General features: G+C 52.5%; 9 protein-coding genes across 9 annotated transcripts in view; 3 read left to right on the top strand and 6 right to left on the bottom strand.

The window, feature by feature from the left end:
• PHACADRAFT_24603 (uncharacterized protein) overlaps positions 1 to 1,891 on the bottom strand; it is a gene marked incomplete at both ends in the record, with an annotated part of 5,160 nt that extends 3,269 nt beyond the window's left edge. Inside the window, 7 exons of the mRNA XM_007389536.1 lie at positions 73 to 88; positions 175 to 332; positions 386 to 610; positions 664 to 1,128; positions 1,177 to 1,325; positions 1,375 to 1,825; positions 1,880 to 1,891. Of these exons, the coding sequence (XP_007389598.1) occupies positions 73 to 88; positions 175 to 332; positions 386 to 610; positions 664 to 1,128; positions 1,177 to 1,325; positions 1,375 to 1,825; positions 1,880 to 1,891 (1,476 nt within the window). The remainder of the gene's footprint in view (positions 1 to 72; positions 89 to 174; positions 333 to 385; positions 611 to 663; positions 1,129 to 1,176; positions 1,326 to 1,374; positions 1,826 to 1,879) is intronic.
• Positions 1,892 to 2,192: 301 nt separating this feature from the next.
• Positions 2,193 to 3,484, top strand: PHACADRAFT_24602 (uncharacterized protein; the record flags this gene model as incomplete). The annotated part of the gene is made up of 10 exons (XM_007389535.1): positions 2,193 to 2,243; positions 2,298 to 2,360; positions 2,425 to 2,429; positions 2,490 to 2,784; positions 2,843 to 2,880; positions 2,934 to 2,942; positions 3,003 to 3,016; positions 3,069 to 3,217; positions 3,274 to 3,387; positions 3,443 to 3,484. 10 exons carry the CDS (start codon positions 2,193 to 2,195, stop codon positions 3,482 to 3,484), a joined length of 780 nt encoding a protein of 259 aa, XP_007389597.1.
• A 137-nt stretch (positions 3,485 to 3,621) lies between these two features.
• On the bottom strand, positions 3,622 to 5,335 carry PHACADRAFT_247961 (uncharacterized protein). The gene is made up of 4 exons (XM_007390754.1): positions 5,193 to 5,335; positions 4,812 to 5,138; positions 4,061 to 4,757; positions 3,622 to 4,007 (listed from the first exon to the last, which is right to left on the bottom strand). The coding sequence occupies exons 1-4, from the start codon at positions 5,266 to 5,268 to the stop codon at positions 3,671 to 3,673; spliced, it is 1,437 nt and encodes a 478-aa protein (XP_007390816.1). The 5' UTR covers positions 5,269 to 5,335; the 3' UTR covers positions 3,622 to 3,670.
• Positions 5,336 to 5,972: 637 nt separating this feature from the next.
• Positions 5,973 to 7,531, top strand: PHACADRAFT_24600 (uncharacterized protein; the record flags this gene model as incomplete). The annotated part of the gene is made up of 3 exons (XM_007389534.1): positions 5,973 to 6,944; positions 6,992 to 7,094; positions 7,155 to 7,531. The coding sequence occupies 3 exons, from the start codon at positions 5,973 to 5,975 to the stop codon at positions 7,529 to 7,531; spliced, it is 1,452 nt and encodes a 483-aa protein (XP_007389596.1).
• Positions 7,532 to 7,765: 234 nt separating this feature from the next.
• PHACADRAFT_135007 (uncharacterized protein) lies at positions 7,766 to 8,388 on the bottom strand (the record flags this gene model as incomplete). Its single annotated transcript, XM_007390753.1, has 4 exons — positions 8,282 to 8,388; positions 8,130 to 8,232; positions 7,910 to 8,078; positions 7,766 to 7,855 (listed from the first exon to the last, which is right to left on the bottom strand). The coding sequence occupies exons 1-4, from the start codon at positions 8,307 to 8,309 to the stop codon at positions 7,766 to 7,768; spliced, it is 390 nt and encodes a 129-aa protein (XP_007390815.1). The 5' UTR covers positions 8,310 to 8,388.
• Positions 8,389 to 9,685: 1,297 nt separating this feature from the next.
• PHACADRAFT_24598 (uncharacterized protein) lies at positions 9,686 to 10,872 on the top strand (the record flags this gene model as incomplete). Its single annotated transcript, XM_007389533.1, has 3 exons — positions 9,686 to 9,954; positions 10,009 to 10,236; positions 10,287 to 10,872. 3 exons carry the CDS (start codon positions 9,686 to 9,688, stop codon positions 10,870 to 10,872), a joined length of 1,083 nt encoding a protein of 360 aa, XP_007389595.1.
• A 102-nt stretch (positions 10,873 to 10,974) lies between these two features.
• On the bottom strand, positions 10,975 to 11,898 carry PHACADRAFT_204565 (uncharacterized protein; the record flags this gene model as incomplete). Its single annotated transcript, XM_007390752.1, has 5 exons — positions 11,510 to 11,898; positions 11,332 to 11,454; positions 11,196 to 11,279; positions 11,013 to 11,143; positions 10,975 to 10,987 (listed from the first exon to the last, which is right to left on the bottom strand). Exons 1-5 carry the CDS (start codon positions 11,831 to 11,833, stop codon positions 10,975 to 10,977), a joined length of 675 nt encoding a protein of 224 aa, XP_007390814.1. The 5' UTR covers positions 11,834 to 11,898.
• A 381-nt stretch (positions 11,899 to 12,279) lies between these two features.
• Positions 12,280 to 13,900, bottom strand: PHACADRAFT_24596 (uncharacterized protein; the record flags this gene model as incomplete). The annotated part of the gene is made up of 7 exons (XM_007389532.1): positions 12,280 to 12,625; positions 12,736 to 12,798; positions 12,852 to 12,970; positions 13,009 to 13,035; positions 13,099 to 13,433; positions 13,633 to 13,779; positions 13,840 to 13,900. 7 exons carry the CDS (start codon positions 13,898 to 13,900, stop codon positions 12,280 to 12,282), a joined length of 1,098 nt encoding a protein of 365 aa, XP_007389594.1.
• An 819-nt stretch (positions 13,901 to 14,719) lies between these two features.
• Positions 14,720 to 16,415, bottom strand: PHACADRAFT_190558 (uncharacterized protein; the record flags this gene model as incomplete). The annotated part of the gene is made up of 6 exons (XM_007390751.1): positions 14,720 to 15,296; positions 15,349 to 15,560; positions 15,610 to 15,835; positions 15,888 to 16,110; positions 16,159 to 16,302; positions 16,355 to 16,415. The coding sequence occupies 6 exons, from the start codon at positions 16,413 to 16,415 to the stop codon at positions 14,720 to 14,722; spliced, it is 1,443 nt and encodes a 480-aa protein (XP_007390813.1).
• Between the last annotated feature and the right edge of the window lie 715 nt (positions 16,416 to 17,130).

Below are 17,130 nucleotides of genomic sequence, written 5' to 3'. Positions count from 1 at the left end.
TGTCGCTCTTGATTGTGTTCCTAGAACGTGTCTAGTTCACCACGAAGCCTGGATAATATCATCGATACTCACTTGATGACCAGGAAGTCTGTTTGGTAGGGCTTATGTCGGAAGAGTGGAGCTCGGATGAGGTTGCTGTACAATGCCGGTACTGTCTGCCCCGGATACACATACCCGAATTTCATGAACGGCGACTCGTCTTGAGGCTCGATGACAATGGGTTCACCGAGGTCATACTTGGGTACATGCTCGTCCTTCTCATTCTTCTTCCGGTAGTAATTGACCAGTATACTACCCATTCCGAAATTCGAGATAATAGGCGGGTGCTCTTCCTGCATAAATAATTAGTAAACGTATATACTTGCATGTCCGGCAGTATACTAACAGAAAACTCCCATACTACGAAGTTACTGGTGTCCCGAAGACTGAGGTCCCCTGTCCGATGCAACCCTTCGCCGACGTTTCCGCCCTTGCCGATTTTGCGTCCAGCCTTGTCCTTCTTCTTCTTTGCAGTCCGTACTTTGGCAAAGTGCAGCTCAACGTTTGATGGAAACTGCAAAGCAGGTCTGTGAAACGACCGAGCCTCCTGCTTCGACAGTCGTGTCTTGAACTGTTGCAACAGATATGAGCCAAATGCGCGACGTGAGCGTCGCAAGAGCTTACAAAGGGCAGCTGGAGCTTCTGCGCTGGATAAGCGTGCTCAACGACAAGCTGACCAAACGTCTGCCTGACACGGTGACGGCCACCTTCCTTGGCAACTTCGTAGAACTGATCGTTGGACAAGTTGAACTTGTCCTTAATTTGAGCATTGTCCGTCCTGAAGCGCTTCTTCGGCCTGGCATCGCTGGTTGGCTGGCGTTCTTCTTGTACAACATCCTCCTCATTGAGCTCCAGCTGGGTGAAATCACGGAATGGGGCGCGAGGACTCCAGATAATGCTCTGTGTCCACGAACCCTCGTCAAGCTGCTTGTTAAGGGGTGTAGTCAAATTATTCCGGTTATTCGTTGACACATGGGTATTCTCGTCAGGCTCGTATATGATCTGGTCTTCCCAGTTGGCTAACAGTACCAAGTCGAACGACCTGTCATGTAAAGAGAGAGGGATAGCCATGTCCGAACTCTCGCGGTCCTGAAAAAATGTCAGTCACACACAAGGATAAGGGTTTCAGACACCCACCTCTAGAGCCTGTCTGAGATCCTGGTCAATGTCACCGGCGGCGACGACCTCCGCGACCCGCTTGCTCTGAGCTTGACGTTGACTCTCGCCCACAATAGCCTCAAGGAAACCTCTAGGCTGCTCTTTGCGCTTTGGATATGCCGGCTCAACTGGGAACAAACGTGAGTAATCTCAAGATTTTCGTAGGATGCGACTCACCAGCGAAATATCGTTTGGATATTCGCGACTTGGGAACAGTGTAGCCTTTGAATAGTTCCGTAAAGTCCAGGACATTGTCTTTCTCGAAGGTCGGGAACCGTTCATAGACAGTCTTGGGACGCTCCACACGTCGGACAACAGTCCTCTTCCTCTTCTCTTTCCTGCCCATGCGCGGCGAGACAACTTCCTCCTTTACAGGTGCTTCACCTTCCTCCTCCTCCTCTTCTTGCTCCAGCTCTCGGTTGACCTCGTCTTCAAAGTCCTCGCCTTGTCCTGGCCCTATGGCCTCCTCGTCATCCCATTGCTCGCTGTATATCTGGTTCTTGGTGAACGAGGGAACTCCTGTGATGCCGAGTTGATTCGAGAGGCCGGGGCCTGTAGGAAGGTCGAGGCCAGTGAGTACACTATCTAGTGAGAATCCAGTAAGCTGAGCAATGACACTTGTGTCATCCTACAAGACAAGGTTAGAAAGCTTGCACCAAGGATAGGACCAAACGCAGCTCACTTCGCCTGACATAATGAGACCTGGTGTGATACAAAGAGTCTACAAGAAGCCTGTGGCGAGGGTACAGCGTATGTCTTTGCAAGTTCTTGGCGCGGAGTCAATACAAATATGGGTGACGGTGGGTCGCTAGCGACCACAGCGACAGTGCGAGGGCTGGTGAGGATGAAGGTAAGCACGGCAGGAGGGCGCTTACAGGAAGCGTTCTAGAAAGACGCGTGCGTGTTTCGCGACTTGCGCGCTTAGCAGGGGTGTCCTTCTCACCGGTCTCCGGACAAACCACCACCTTAGCTCGCCCAACTGAGAATTCGTCGACATGTCTAGCCGGGAGATGCAGATAGACAAAGCTCTTAAGAAGCAGCTAGACGTGAGAATTAAGTATTTCCACTTTGCTACTACCTATAACCTTGCGGTGGTCTAGGATTTCCGCAACAAGACTGCGGCCGCCGCAGAGGATGTCCTCTTCAATAAGTTCCCTCGTAAGGTGTGCTCTGATATCTGCGGATTTCTTGTGGTTGGTGACTTTGCTGAGCCAGCACGTGCTGTAGGTTCTGTGCGTAGGATTCAGATGAGTAGTCTGTCTGGATCATTGCTGACCTTTCTGTCCGGATAGCGAGTTGCAAGAGATGATTGTCTCGACATCCTCCTCATCGTCTCCATTCCACTTCTCTCATCTGACCACTGACGTTACTGTCTACCCGTCTCCGACCACTACTTCCGACGAACCCGAGTCAAAGAAGCGGAAATTGGGAGACAGTGCTCCCAATGGCAGGATGCCGCACGACGGTGCAGGAACTGCACACACTGACGCAGGCGCGCGGTTCACGAACCAGATGGTTGCCAACCAGCACATCCAGAAGGTTCATGGCATCCTGAAAAAGGAGTGTGAAGAGCTGGCGGACTCCATTGTGAGTCGGTATGCTCATGGGTTGCGTAACCGAGACATAGCTGACAAACCCTTTACAGGACAAGGTGAAACTCTGGATTAATCTCTCTATGCCTAAGTAAGTCTCCTATATATCTGTATGCGGCTTTGTGTCTCATTGACTCCCTCTAGGATTGAAGAGTGAGCTGTACTTCCGTTCTCGTCGAAATTGCGGTAGACTGATACGTAGGTTGTTTGCAGTGGCGACAACTTCGGTAAGCTTCTAAGGTTGTTCAGCATCTCCTTGGAATTAAAGATCGGCCATAGGCGTCCAAATACAGGAAGAAGTTCTGAATGAGCTTCACCGCTCCCAGGAAAGCGCGTACAATCTGCGAGATGCTGCACGACAGAGCCATTTCAACCGTGCTAAGCTTTGCTCTAAGATTCTCAAATACCCTCACATTGAGGACTATCTTGTAAGTGCTCCGCCCCAGTCGTTCGGGAATTAACCCTCAACGTAATATCTTCCCAGTTGGCCTTGAAGGAGCACGACGAGAAGCAGCTTTACGTGGCAAAGCAGAACCTCTATGACATCAGGAATGTCTATGCCATCTTGACTGATATTCTGCACAAGAACATCGGAAAGGTATGCTACGTTTTCATGCTACGTTGTGTCTTGCTTACGCAAGTGATCTGCACAGCTTCGGACCCCGAAGGGCAACAATGCAACTGGACTGTATTGAGAGATATTTTCGCAACTACAGCTCGTCGGGGAAGCTTCTTTCGTCGACTTTCACTGTTAGTCACGACGCTCGTATGCATGGACGACCCATTAGTACAGCAGATTAATCGTTCTCACGTCGACAGTCTTTAGAAGTAGGATATATTCATGTGGCTGGTTGACTTAACGAATACACATCGCACTCATTCTACACGGAAATGGTCTTGAAAATGTTAAAGCCGTCTAACGCGGTCGATATCACGGTTCCAGGAATCTGGGGGTGCCAGTGCACCTCTTTGATATCCTTTTGGCCCTGATGGACGAAGAGGAGCTGTGGTGGGACGTCCCCACCTCCTTTGGGCGTGTCGTCCATCGCGCCGGACTCTTCGTCGTCTTGTTCGACAGCAAGATCCCAGAGTGTGACCTGATCGTCCGCACCGGAAGCGGCAAATATCGATTCCTCTGTTGGGTGCCATTCGATCGAGGTAATTGGTCCGCGGTGCCAGTTGAACCTGGCCACTGGTGTAGGATCGGGAGCTGACGTACTAACGATGTAATTTAAGCACAGGAAAAGCTGGAGAGAAGGAAAATCACTTGCCCTCGCTTCTTGACGTTCCGCAAATCCCAAACCTTAATGCCGCCCTCATCACCACCACTCAAGAGCAGGTAACTTGCTCCACGGTTCCAGCTGATGACATTGACATCGCTTTCGTGAGCCCGGTCAATACCCGCCACACTTCTCCTGCCCTTGCTCCGTACGTCCCAAATCTGCACACTCTGGTCGGCGGAACACGATGCGAAAACAGTCGCTTCAGATGGACTCCACTGCAGATCTTCCACGCTGGAGGTGTGCGAGGCAAATGGTGATGCTAGCGCATTGAAGCCTGAGGGGGTGGTGGTTGTGAGATAGATCGTGGAGTGCATGTCTCCAGTCAACAGGCGGAGAGCGGAAGGGTTCGCTTCGCCGGAGGAAGCCCAATCCATAGCAAATCCTTCTGCACGGCCATGTGAACTAATCGTGAAAGCAGGCGAGTGCGTCCTTGACTGGGGGATGGTGTATCCGGGGACGTCCAGAGCCTGTACCAATGGTCTAACATCCCAGATGTGTACCTTGCCAGTCTCAGACCAGCTCGCGACGTAATATGGCTGCGAGACCGGAGGCAAAGGTGCTGACTGCGGCATGGGTTGCGCGCGAACACGATTGACGCCGCCAAGGTGTGGTACTGAGCGGAATTCGACAATAGGGTCTTCATCCAAAGCATCATCGTCATCTTCGTTCTCGTCATCTGAGTCGTCTATGCTAGACGTTACTATAGCCGATTAGGGAATGGATAGAATCATTCGCTCACCTTCGCTCCGCTGCGTTTTGTACAGTGAGCTCATCTTGTAAACAGCAATCTCGTTGTTCTTTGCTGCGTCCGCCTGGGTACCAGTCACAATGTAGGCAGTCGCAGGCAAACGCTGCCGCTCATCGCCTAGGCTATCCCGGAGCACGTCAAAGGAGAGACATGGCCAGTTAACATTCATGGAATGGCGCATGACGTAGACAGATTCGTCTGGTTCGAGTATCTCGTCTTTCTCCAGCTGATGTACACCGGGAATGAAAACATCTGGTGCGACCTGTTTTTCCTCAGATTCCTCTATTGGCGGAAGGACTTCTTCGTCTACTTCCATGTCTAGAATTTCTGTACTTAGAATAGAAGTATGAACGGAGAAAGAAGGGAACGCACCATGGCCCTTGCCTCCCTCCATCGCTTCCTCATCGCTCTCAATTTCATCCTCCCAGGCGTCCTCAAACTCGCCCATTTCCTCACCCTGAGCTTTTTTCGAAGGAGCTCTAAAGGGCTTCTTGGCATCGCTAGATAGTACGGTCCGCAGCTCCGTCGCTGTACGTTTTGACATTATGAAGTCCTCTGAGGGAGGCTGGGCAAGTGAAGTAGCACTCTCGAAAATTATCATGTAGAAGCGCCACACGATTTGGGATCAATTGATGCGCCAGGTCTAGAGCGTCAAGCGCCCCGGAAAGCGACTCGTGTCTCTTCCGGGCCGCGTCCATATAGTACGCTGGGGCTACCAGCTCTATCCTCGTTTTACATTCACTCGAAGTTGCTGCCTTCCCATCATAGGTATCCTCGAAGTGCTGATGAACGCGGATGAAATGTATACGCAGATCTTGCTCGCTGTCCCGGCTGGATACCACCGTTACATATTCTGTTGTCTCTCTCCTTGTTCCATTCGTACCCTCGGTGCAATCGGTACATGTTTTGTAGTCAGGTTAATTTGTAGAGCAACAATGAGAATCCGGCAGTTGAGTCGCACGCCCTCTGGCTCGGTTCAGGTGAGGCCATCTGAACTGGACTGCGAGCGCCCATACTCGATAGTACTTGATGAGTCCCTTGACGCACTCCTCTCACTCCTTTCTCCCCTTCCTCCCCTGGCACCCTCCTGACCCGCCTAACTCGCTTTGTATAGCACTTCAACGAACATAACGCGTCCCGTCACCGTGTGAGATGGCGGCGAGACCACCTCTACCGACTTCCTCCTCCGACTTTGCCCTCCCCCCATCGACCTCCACAGTGGGCCCCGGTCCGCCCGGCGAGGAGTTCAACCCTCTACTTATGCGTTTTCGTCGGCCGAGCCTCCTGGCTCCACCTCGTGCGACGTTCTACTCCGAGGGACGCATAAACAGCCCTCTCGCAAGCTCGTCTTTCACGACATCCTCCGCTCATCGGCATGCCTCGACAGGCAGCCTTAGTATGAGTGGCGAGGAGTCGGAGAGCGATAGAGAAAAGATGTGGACCGACAGCCCGCCCTTCACCGATTCCGGCTCGAATACTCCATCGACACCGCCTGTGCCTTGTCCCTCAGCTGTTTTCGCGGAGAAGGACAAGTCGACGTCCAGTGTGGACAGTGACAGCAGCATGAAGTCGAATACTGGCATTTCCAGCTACAGCATCGAAACGGAAAGCACTGCAACTGTCGAACCGAGCACCCCCTCTCAGCCATCCAGTGAAGTGAGCCAAACGCCTTCACGGTCGAAGAAGTCGCGCCGGAAATCTCACCCTGTGAGCCGGAATCGTTTCATGCCTTACACAGGCGTGCTGACGGCCGACGCGACTCAGATAAAGGTGCCTCGCATCCTCACTCTGCTTTCCGAGTCCAAGCCAGAAGAGAACGAGGTCAAATCTGAGGCTCAGTTTCAGAAATTTGTTGCGTCGTTCTCCACCCACCCTGGAATACCTCGTTCTCTCTTGGATAGAGGCCGCTATCCAGACGAGGCTGGAGATGACGAACCAGTGCGAGACGACCCTGTATCAAGTGACGATGAAGGCGACCCTGGAATAGCTGCACCGTCCTCGTACTCTCACCCTTCCACGGAGCCTATCAATATTCCGAAGTCCGTCACACCCGCGCAGAGCGTGAATGGAGACGATTTCGGTTTTTCGGAGAGTCCAGGCACCAATGCTATGGACATTGACACCGTAAGTTTGACACGCCGTTTGTATCCCTAGCCTTCATCCTGACATAGTTTCAGCAACCTTCTTCGGCTTGCGGATCTCCCAAGATGACCTCATGGCGTTACACACCCCCTCCAACCGCAACAAGTGCTGTTCGGAGTAATAAGAGGAAGAGTGAGTTGATAGTCTTCCATGAATTGGGCGGTCAAGTGACTAATTTGACCAAACTTGTAGTGGACGATCGTTATGATCCCTACCCTCTTCCTGCAAAGAGACGGGCCGTATCTCCGTCGGTATCATACCTTCGAGACTCAACACCTTCGCTTTTTGCACCTCGCACGCCTAATGGGAGTGGGCGTATACAGCTGCCGCATCCAATCGCTATCCCTGTTGTGCCGAATTCTGGGGCTTCTTCGCCTGTCGTCACACCTTCCGGCCTGAATGGCTCCCGCCCCATGAGCTGGGGTGCTCAAAGCGTGCTGTCTAGTCCAACACTACGCGCTCAGATTGGACTCGCGAGTCCAGTCCTCCGTCCAATGATGAGGCGGAGAGAGGACGGCAGAGAAGTTGAAGGCGCGGGAGAAGGTGTTAACGGCCTGAGTCTTGAATGACGGACTCACCCGTACGCCACACCCGGACACACTAGAATGCTTAAGCTGCACTGGATCCTATCATTATATTCTACGGTTCCTCGTCTTCACTTTCTTGCCGCCACGTCTCATCGCTGTCATTTCCTATCATTGTATCTCCTATCATTATAACTCATGGTCACGTCTCTTCATTCTTATGGCATCTCCTCATCGTCTTGGCATTGTATTAACATTTGTGGCATTTGATACACTATTCTAACTTCCTCTGTAGGTTGTGTACGAGTATGGGCTTAGTAGAAGTGGGATGTGATAATGCTCATTGGCAGTGGTTGGTTCAAATGTGATCTGCGAGGTGAAATTAGTGTGGCATACAGCATCTATGTGTTCCAGCGGGCTTACGTCGACCCACGGGTAGAAGCATTTACGACCCGAGTTCTCAAAGTAAGGCTTGGTTTGGAATATTACCTTGTACAGCTTTCCAGGTTTGAGCTTAGCCCTTTCTTGCCTTACTTGCTCGTTCTCGCCCTCGGGCCAGAGTTGCATGCACCGCCCATCGGAGTCGGTGACGCTGTCCAGAACGTTATCATGAGGGTCTAGAAAGCTAATCCGAGTTACACACCCCTTGGCAATCGTAGTGAACAAAGCTGAGGGCGAATCAAGGCTGATCTCTTGTAGCTCGACTGGCACTCCAGCGGCAGGCTTGCCTAGCGAAGAATCGAGGACTGTACACTATCAGTGAATGCTTCTACCGTTACTAGGCCTTGGCTGTACCATGACATGTTATAGGAGACTTTAGCATGGTTGCTGTGTGCGGGCCCGCCGTCGTAGTCGGTAGCTTGGTCGGTAACAAGGAGGCACCGTGGCAGTCGGACCGCTCGCCTGAATATATTTACGTAGCTCTCGACGTCATCTAAAGCAGGAAATAGTGCGTCCCTGCGGCTGTTTCCGCCTTAGTAACTTGAGAGGACGCTGCATGAACCTACTCATGACACATGTCGTGCGTGAGGATAGACGCAAACAAAAAAGCTCGAGCAGAGATGTGATGGTAATTGATTCCCGAGAGTCGTACGTTTTGTTCAGCGAAGAATGCGGATCCTGCATATTGCAGGGCCTGAGGAGCTGCGAAGGAGGCATGTACGACCTGAAGAGGACCTCGCTGCGTTTGGCGACTGTATGGACTCATGGGACGAGAGTGATGCCTCCGACATCTTCAATGACATACAGGGTCGGCATGCCGTACCTACTACCAGCGGAGCGCACATCGAGTGCATCCAAGCTGCGCATGAATCATCGGTGAGGTGTCTCCATGAAACACTTGCCTTAGGGTCTAGACCCACGACCGCACCGAATCCGCAAGTCGTCATCGGTTGGCGACCTAACGCAGCTCTCGAATTTCCAGAAGAGAACGCCGTGCACATCAGAAGAGTCGCACTAGCAGGGATCATTCCCGCCAGGCAGCGCGGGGCGATACTATAAAATGCAAATGGAGCTGAGATGTCGCTGCGCGCGTGTCCGTGAGACAGGGGCAAAAACCAGAAAACGTGCATTGTGGGACCATAGCCTAACTAGGCGTGGTATTTCATGTGTAAATGAGTTATGTCGCTAACTGTACTGGAACAGCAAACGCCGTCTTCGTTGACGTTGCACGAATAGCATCCTGACTCGTGGATGTCCTCATCAACGTCTGAGATCTGAATAATTGTGACATGCATGAGATACGAAGCTGACGCGACTACCCTCAGCATTGGGGATTAGTGTGCATCCAGGACACTCGCAAGACGTTCCGTTCAAACTAAATTCGACTCCGCGACAACAGATTCAATATTCCACCAAATGGTACAGCGTCCTACGTGAACACTCAGTAAGCCTCCCACTTGTGATCACCCATGGCAACGAGTCGGTTGAAGAGCTCGTCTCTCCCCTTGATGGTGGTCAAGATTACTTTCTGCCCTTTGTCATCAGTGATCTCGAGACCATCAAGGACCTCACGGCCCATGGCCCAACCAATAATCATCTTCGCCTTCCACCCGTACCCGCCGATTTTCCTTATCTCTCGCATGTCGGCGAGGCCAATCGTGAACTCTGGTCTGACATCCACATCCACATCCTGAGACTTGTCGTGATGTCCCGGAACAAGCGTGCTGAGCAGGCTCTTCGACAACTTCGTGTACGCAAATGAGATGCACGGAGGGCAACGGAAACACAGTCGGGGGCGGAGATGCCGAGGCTGAAGGCATCGACAAGCCCGCAACTTCTGTTGAGGGTATCGCTCCGGATCCAACGGGCATGGCCGCCGGCTCAGTGGAGGCGAAATACCTGGCATCTGGCGATAATGCTGCCAAAGATCCGGCGAAGGTACCTGTCGAAGCTGCAATGTGGAGTAAAGCTGCTCCTGCCATGCGTATCATCAACGACATCTCGGATACATGGGAGCGGTTCGGCAAGTACGTCTTGCGTAATTTTCTTTTTTATTGGCGATAAGTTGACGTACCTCACAGTGCTTTGTCTCCTCAGCATCCATTCCCTTATTGGGAGCCGCGGCTCAAGCTTGCGTGCCCGATGATACCTCTCGCTCTAATTACATGTCTCGTCAGCACTGTGTTCTTCTTGCGGATGGCAACCTTTCTCTCGGGTGTGGTGTTCTTCGGTCAACCCCTCCTCGTTCGCAGCCTGCGTGCACTCACACGTCGGATTCCCCATTGGCAAAAATACCTCGAGCTACGAAGGTACGCTGCGCGGATTTCGTTCGCTTTGCTTGCGTGCTCATGCGTCGCAGAACGCTGCTGGCCGGTGTGCCCACGAATGCGCAATTGACTCTGACCCTCCTTCGCATAGCGGAGAAAAACAAAGCACCTCTGCCTCCTCCACCTACCTCGGAGCAGCCTACAGTATCGGATTCGGACGACGAGTCTGATTCATTCGACGGTTCTTCATATGACGTCGATACAGACTCAGAAGACTACAGAGACCAGGTGTATAGCGAGAAGGACTACGCCGATGGAGATGAAGAAGGTGCTAAGAAGCGCAAGCCAGGCCGGAAACTTGCTGCCGCTCTCAAACGAACCGTCAAGGCCGGTGTTGGCGGCGCCCTCGGCATAGATCATCTGAAGGCCAAAGTAGGATCTGAGCCTGCCAAGAATCGTCTTGGTGCCGTCGCTCAGTCACCGCCTTCGGAGACCATGCATAAGGGCTCGGACGATGGCAGTGTCCAGAGCGAACACCCTCCCGAGGTCGCGCGGGTTAACCTTCCAGGAGGTGAGGGCCCTTGCGTATTCTCCGCTCGCCTGCACGGGAAGAAGGGCTATGTCATCCTCGTAAACACTGCAACATATCTTCGCCTGGTCCCTTCCCAGCAGCCGTAGCGACTGCTACTGAGCCGAGGCCCGCAACGAAATGGCGAGCCTCTTGCTCGACGGCTTCGCCTTTGTGTGCTTCCGGAGCACCAGACAGGCTGTCTTTGCTGCCTAAAGTACCGGCCTTCGGAATCTGTAAGTTGCCAGACGTTGCGCTAATCGCAGAAAGCGGGGCAGGAGGGAACAACAGCCTCCTTGTCGGCGGATCGACGATTAGGACTGCGAGGGTGACAGAGAACGCAGGCATGAGGATATTGAACCACCACGCAATAACATACGCCTTCGGACCTTGTCAAAACTACACTCGTGCACAAGTTAGGATTGAAGCTTACCAGAGCAAACCATGCTGTCCTACGAGGCTCGTTCCATGAACGCAAGCGGGCAATATGCTTAAAGAAAGCGGCCACGCCTACAATCTGCAGCGGACTTGAGTCCAGTTATAGACAAGAGGGGACGCGGTGCACGCACCACATCCATGTAAAAACGTTCCAGTGTGGCCCGTAGCTTGTCCGGAGAAAATTCCTCGTTCTCGGATAGTTCCATATCCAGCAACCCGGGTACATTGTCTACCACTCGGACATTGAAGACTTGCTACGCAGCGTGTCAGTATTACGGACAAATAAATAAAGAACATGGTGCGGTATACCTTATTAAATCGTCTGATGAGTACCCAAAGGTCATCGTTCGGCACTCCATGGACAAGGGGCGATGGGACGGCGTGGGGAGGACTGTTCCAGCCGAAGTCCTTTACTGCAGGATCTTTGAGTTTCAACACTTCTAGTTTTGTAGATGAGTGAGGAGACGGCTCATTCGGGATAGCAGACTCGAAGCCACCTTGCGCTTCGTCGTTCTCGGCCACTCCAGTGACTGTTAGCGGCGGCGACCCAGGCGTCTTTTCGGTGACAGCGTTCCCGGTCTGAGGGACGGGGCGGAGAATCGTGTCATCTGTCGCGGACATCGTGGACTGCATCGCCGGCAACGAAGGAGGATGAGAGAGCAGGAGTCATGTCCACTGTGCCTTTTGACCTGCTCGTTGCTTTGCGGAGCGGGAGGACTTCGCCAGGGACATGACGTCACGCTAATCCGTGACTGTCACGTCAAAAATGTTCCCACGGACTTCGCCCAACCAATCAGCGCAGGTCTCGGGCCTCTGGCTCGTCTCCTTCCACAGCCTTTCTCGGAAGTCAAACAGCAAAGCAAATATTGCTTTGACTTGAGACAGATATGGCGTATATGCAAGCAGGCCAGCTAGCGTCGTCAAAAGGACTCTGTCTCATTGGTAAGGAGCGAAGACAGGAGACTTATATACTAGTAACAAAGAGGCAAACGAAAATGCTAGGCATGAGGGAGTTGAACCAACACCTCAATTAAAGCTCTTCTAACATTAGATCTCAGCGGAGTATCTTCTCGCGGATATCACAGGGGATACCGGGGAGGGAACTCGTGCTCAGCTGGAAGTGGATGGTCTATCCTCTGGGCGATCAGCTCGATGATTCTATCCACATCAACAGGAGCCTGTAGAGGGGGTGATAGGGGTGATAGCAGCAACGCATGCGACAGCCCTGTCCTCGCCTCAGTCGGGGCTATAGTCGCAGATTGATTGACGAAAGGATTACGCGGAGTAGATTGTGCTTCGTGAATCTGGTACGACAGAGTGGAGGTAGATGGAGACAGAACCGTTTGGCCAGACTTCTGTTGCACATCAGGAGGCGGAAATCCCTCGTAGTAGGGAGCAAGTATGTCTTGCATGGGCTCCCGGCGTCTCCGCGTCCAGAGAAAAACCGCGACAATCAGAACCAGTAATAGTGCTCCCCGACAATTGGGCCGGCGATAACTCCAGTATTGACTTTTGAACTGGAGGTACCAGCGGACCTTGTAGCCGGAAGAGAGCTCTGAGTACTACTCGCTTGAGATGAAGCTAAGGATGAAGCGGCGCTGCAATCTGAAGTTTCAATAAAATATGCAATCAGATATTTAAATAGACAAACCTTGCTGCAGAAACGTTGGGGGCATATACCGTGAAGTCATTCAACATCATAATCATTCCCGCGCTAGCAGCGTTGATGAGCTCGATCTGGTGCGGCTTGGTCGGATCAGGACCGCTTTGCTAGAGTGACTGAGCATTGCCAACGAGCTAGAACGTACTCGCGTTGTATTGTGTCTGCACGCTATCTAAAGTCTCAATACGTAAGGTTAGTCACATAACACTTCTTGTTTGCAAGATTTTGTACTCACCACATTGTACGTCCAATGGCCCCAATCTGGTGCGACATTAATGGCGATAGCAGCACCTGTAAAGTTGAGCGAAACTGAGGCCAATGAAGCAGATGTCTGGCGGTACGGTTTCGGGGAAGATTTGCTAGGAATTTGGCTGTCACTGTCAACCTCCCAGCTGCCTGAATACTGCAACGTCGAATTCATGTTATCGTAAACGACAAGCGCCAGTGAACTAACGCTGTAACGGCGGCGATGATGTTGGCATCGGTCACGGGGATCAGGAGAATCATACGTACCCGCTTGGTAGCTCGTCCGAAACGATGGCACTATCGTGGATCCAGCGCGAGCTGCTGCTGTTCAGAAGCGTGTGCAGTGAGGTTCAAGATATGTGTGCCAAGGGAGAGACCAGACGTCGGGAGCGGCACGTTCGTCGTGGACGTCAATCTATCGACGATTACATCGTAAGTGCAATTCGCGCTCCCGAGCACATAGATGGCAGTTCCTGACACTTGATGAGTCGGATGAAAGATCAGTATACTGATGTGAGCCCACCGTGAAACTCCAGGGTGACGCTCGATCTCGCGAAGGCCGTGTACTGCAGTGATTGTCCGACTCCTTCTTCCCCAGGAACACTGACATCGCGAAATCTTCCAGAATCAGCAAACCATGGGGACCAGCCTCCTGTCATGTCGCCATCGGCTGTAGTGAAAGAGAATGAGAGGTCACCACGTGAGCGATTTACGCAGTTCGTGCACTTACCATATGGATAGTAATTGAAGTTCTGGTCTGAATCATCCATAGTATGATTGAAGGCCGCCATCGTCGCCGGATGTTCGCGTACGACTTATGTCGGCCTATTGGCTGGTGGGAGAGGGTGAGCAACCAACACATACGTCCGCTTTTTTGACGGAGCCGCGTCTCAGGAACATTCACGGCCTTGTTCGAAGCGAGACATCGTCGTGAATGCGGTTTCCGAGTACATCCTGAAGTTAGCTTTCAGCTCGTTTGAACGGTGGAGCTCATTGTCATGCCGTCGACTTGTTGTAACGTTCCACAGTGCCAGCTAGTTCGCAACTGACGCGTCCAGTCCGATCAACTGACGACCCTGCTCGCGCAGTATTGCCGAACAGACCCAAGCGGCGATTGTTCGATCTCGGCTTGGTAATCTAGGATCGCGATGGTTGCCTTACAGCAGACCTGTTTCTCACCCCGAGACTCGTCACAACATCTGAAAATGACGGTAATCTTTTGTTCGACGATGCTTGTGTGAATGTGTGTCAATCGTACCGATAGGAAGATGGTAGTCGGCACTGTCAGCGAAGCTCGGTACATCGGGCGGAACGAGGAAGAAAGTGGCGATGCTGACCTGTGTATGCGCCTTAATCAAACGGCTGCCCGTGCCCGTGAGACGCCCGCTCGCCAGGAATACGCAGGATATCAGTTTGTTCTATAGAAGTATACAACCAGGCAAGTCTCGTAGGTGCAACCAAGTGTCGGCAACTTCGGGAGTTAGCATAGCACAAAACCAGCCTTTCAAAGTACATGCTAAAGGAACTTAGATAAGCGACCGCATCAGTATAAGAGTCCGCACATGTCAGAGACGCAGCTGTAACATATCGGCGAGGTGGCAAGATCAAATTCAATAAGAGGAAGCAGGGTATTGTGGTGGTGCGTCGCCTTGAGGTATATTCGTTCGCGGGTCAATCCTCTGTGCAATTAATTCAACCAGTTGATTGACATCCAGCGTCGGCATCGAGGCCGGAGCGCCGGTAGATTGCGAGTTGGATATCGACGGTTGCTGGGAGTGCGATGGAAGGAGCCTCGTCTGGCTCACGCTCAGACCACTGTCGCTCGCGTGAGTCTCTGCGGAAGGCACGGAGGGCGCAGAGATGGACGTCCTGGCAGCAGATCGTTTCACAGAGACAATGGGAGCCTGGATAGGTTCGTAGACCCTGACCATGGGATTGCGAGAAATGCCTGCTTCCTGTCCTTTGACCCAGATCTCTGGCCTGTCGTTCTTAGGGAAAGGCGCGACAGGATCTTGTCGCGGTGCCGGGCGACGACGTCTCCACCACCAGAGTGCGGCGAACAGGGTAAGCGCGAGAATAACTACGCCGGCCAGCACCGGACCTACGATAACCCCGACGTCAGTCTTCTTGCCCGTCGCTATGGAGGGAGGGAGTGGCGCCGTACTAGACGACACGCTTGCTGTGGTGCTATGCGGAGTTAGTCTCTGCTGCTGCACTCTCCGCTCGGAATGTAGCTTACCTTGATGTAGACGCGACACTGCCGTTCGAGTTATCCAGGGCATAGACGGTAAAATAATTCAGGGACAGTTTGTAGTAGTCCTGCGTGCCTGTGTTTATCATCTCGATGGTATGCTGTTTTGTGGGATCCAGGCTGTTCTCGTAGAACAATACGGTGTCGCCGATACCCCAGAGCGTACTGCAGTTCCACGAAGTTACTTCGCCATCCAGGCTCTAAGACAAAGATGGGCACGTCTTCGGCATGCTGACTCAGTCGACTCACGATGTTGTATGTCCAGTGTCCCCAGTTCCGCGGACCATTCACGGCGATTGCAACACCATCTGTGAAGGTTAGCGAGACCGAGGACAAGCTTTGGTTCGTTTCTACATAGGGAGCAGGGTCTTGAGTGTTCGGTATCCAGTTTACGCCAGACAAGTTGGCCCAGTTCCCCGAATACTGCAGCGTGCCGTTCCAATTTTCGTAAACGACCGGGACCAAACCATTGGTACTATAAACAAGTAAGCAGAGTACCCTGACATAGATGTCAGCGTCTCACTCACTCCTGGTCGATCGTGTTTGTGAATATAGCCTGATCGAAGTCGAGTTGCTGTGTAGAGTTCACATCGGGCTGAGCGGTCAGTTGAACGGAATGAGTGGTCGGGGCGAGGCTTTCTTGATAGAATAATAACCCGTCGGGCAATGAGAGGGGAACAGCGATGAACTGGTTGTCTAATGTGATAGTATATGTGCAGTTCGCTTTGCCATATAGATAAATAGCAGTCCCTGGAAAGAATATAAGCAAGGAAGCGGAGGGCAGACTCAAAGGCGCACCGTTAAATTGTAGTTGCAAGCTAGCTCCCGGAAAGGATGTGATGTGCAGGGAGTCTCCAATAGCTTGCTCTCCACCAGTAGACGCAAACTGCGTGACAGAGCCCTGAAACCAGCCCGCCCACCCACTTTCGATGGGACCTTCAGCTGGGCGTAGCGTAAAGAACAATCTCGCAAGGCCAGGAAGAGAGTGACATACAGTAAGGAGTAAATAATATTGCGGAACTGGTATCATCAATGGTGGTGTTCCAGGAGTACATGGTGCCCAACAGCTATGAGGACGAAGGGAGAACGGACACTTCAGAGACAAATCTTGCAGTACATTTAAATACCGTGAAGCTGTTGTCGACAATGCATCAGCGCTCAGCTATCCATCAAACACCAGCCGGGATCACTGAACAGTAGCCTTCAGCGGTGCCAGCGCACCAGCTGGTGAGCAGGGGCGATGACAGTGACAGATGCATGGATTTCGCACTCTGTAGCGAACCTTATCGTTCGTTGGACGATCCCGTCCGGCGGAAAGGGGATCCACAAGGAGCAGTATCGTCGCTGAGAGTTGATCTCGGTCAGGGGAGAGAATGGTGGTAAAGTTGGCGAAGAGACAGGATGGCCGCCACCTCTGTACGAGCGCAGTGAGGTGCGAGTCTTGTGAGATGTCAAGATCAGCAAAGCGAAAGCCGCGAAGCATGAGAGGCGGAGACGGCTCACCAAGATGGCGGCTGCGAGGCGGGATTGATGGCGGCTGGACCGGCGGCGGGGCACCACGCCTCTAAGAAAGCCGAGAGTCTGCAACTCTGGACTCTGGAACGAACGATGGCGTTCAGTCAGCAGGGAATGCTCAGAACTACATGGTGCCCTGGCGCATCGTGGCGCTGTGCGTACGAACGTTCCTGACAGGTCATCAATATTCTGCACGTGGTCCTCCATGGTATTCTAGATGGCGGCGTCGACACTGGAGAGGGTCAGCGCGCAAAG

Source organism: Phanerochaete carnosa (assembly GCF_000300595.1).
Source record: "Phanerochaete carnosa HHB-10118-sp unplaced genomic scaffold PHACAscaffold_1, whole genome shotgun sequence".
NCBI classification, from domain to species: Eukaryota; Fungi; Basidiomycota; class Agaricomycetes; order Polyporales; family Phanerochaetaceae; genus Phanerochaete; species Phanerochaete carnosa.
This window is presented reverse-complemented; position numbering and strand designations above follow the sequence as displayed.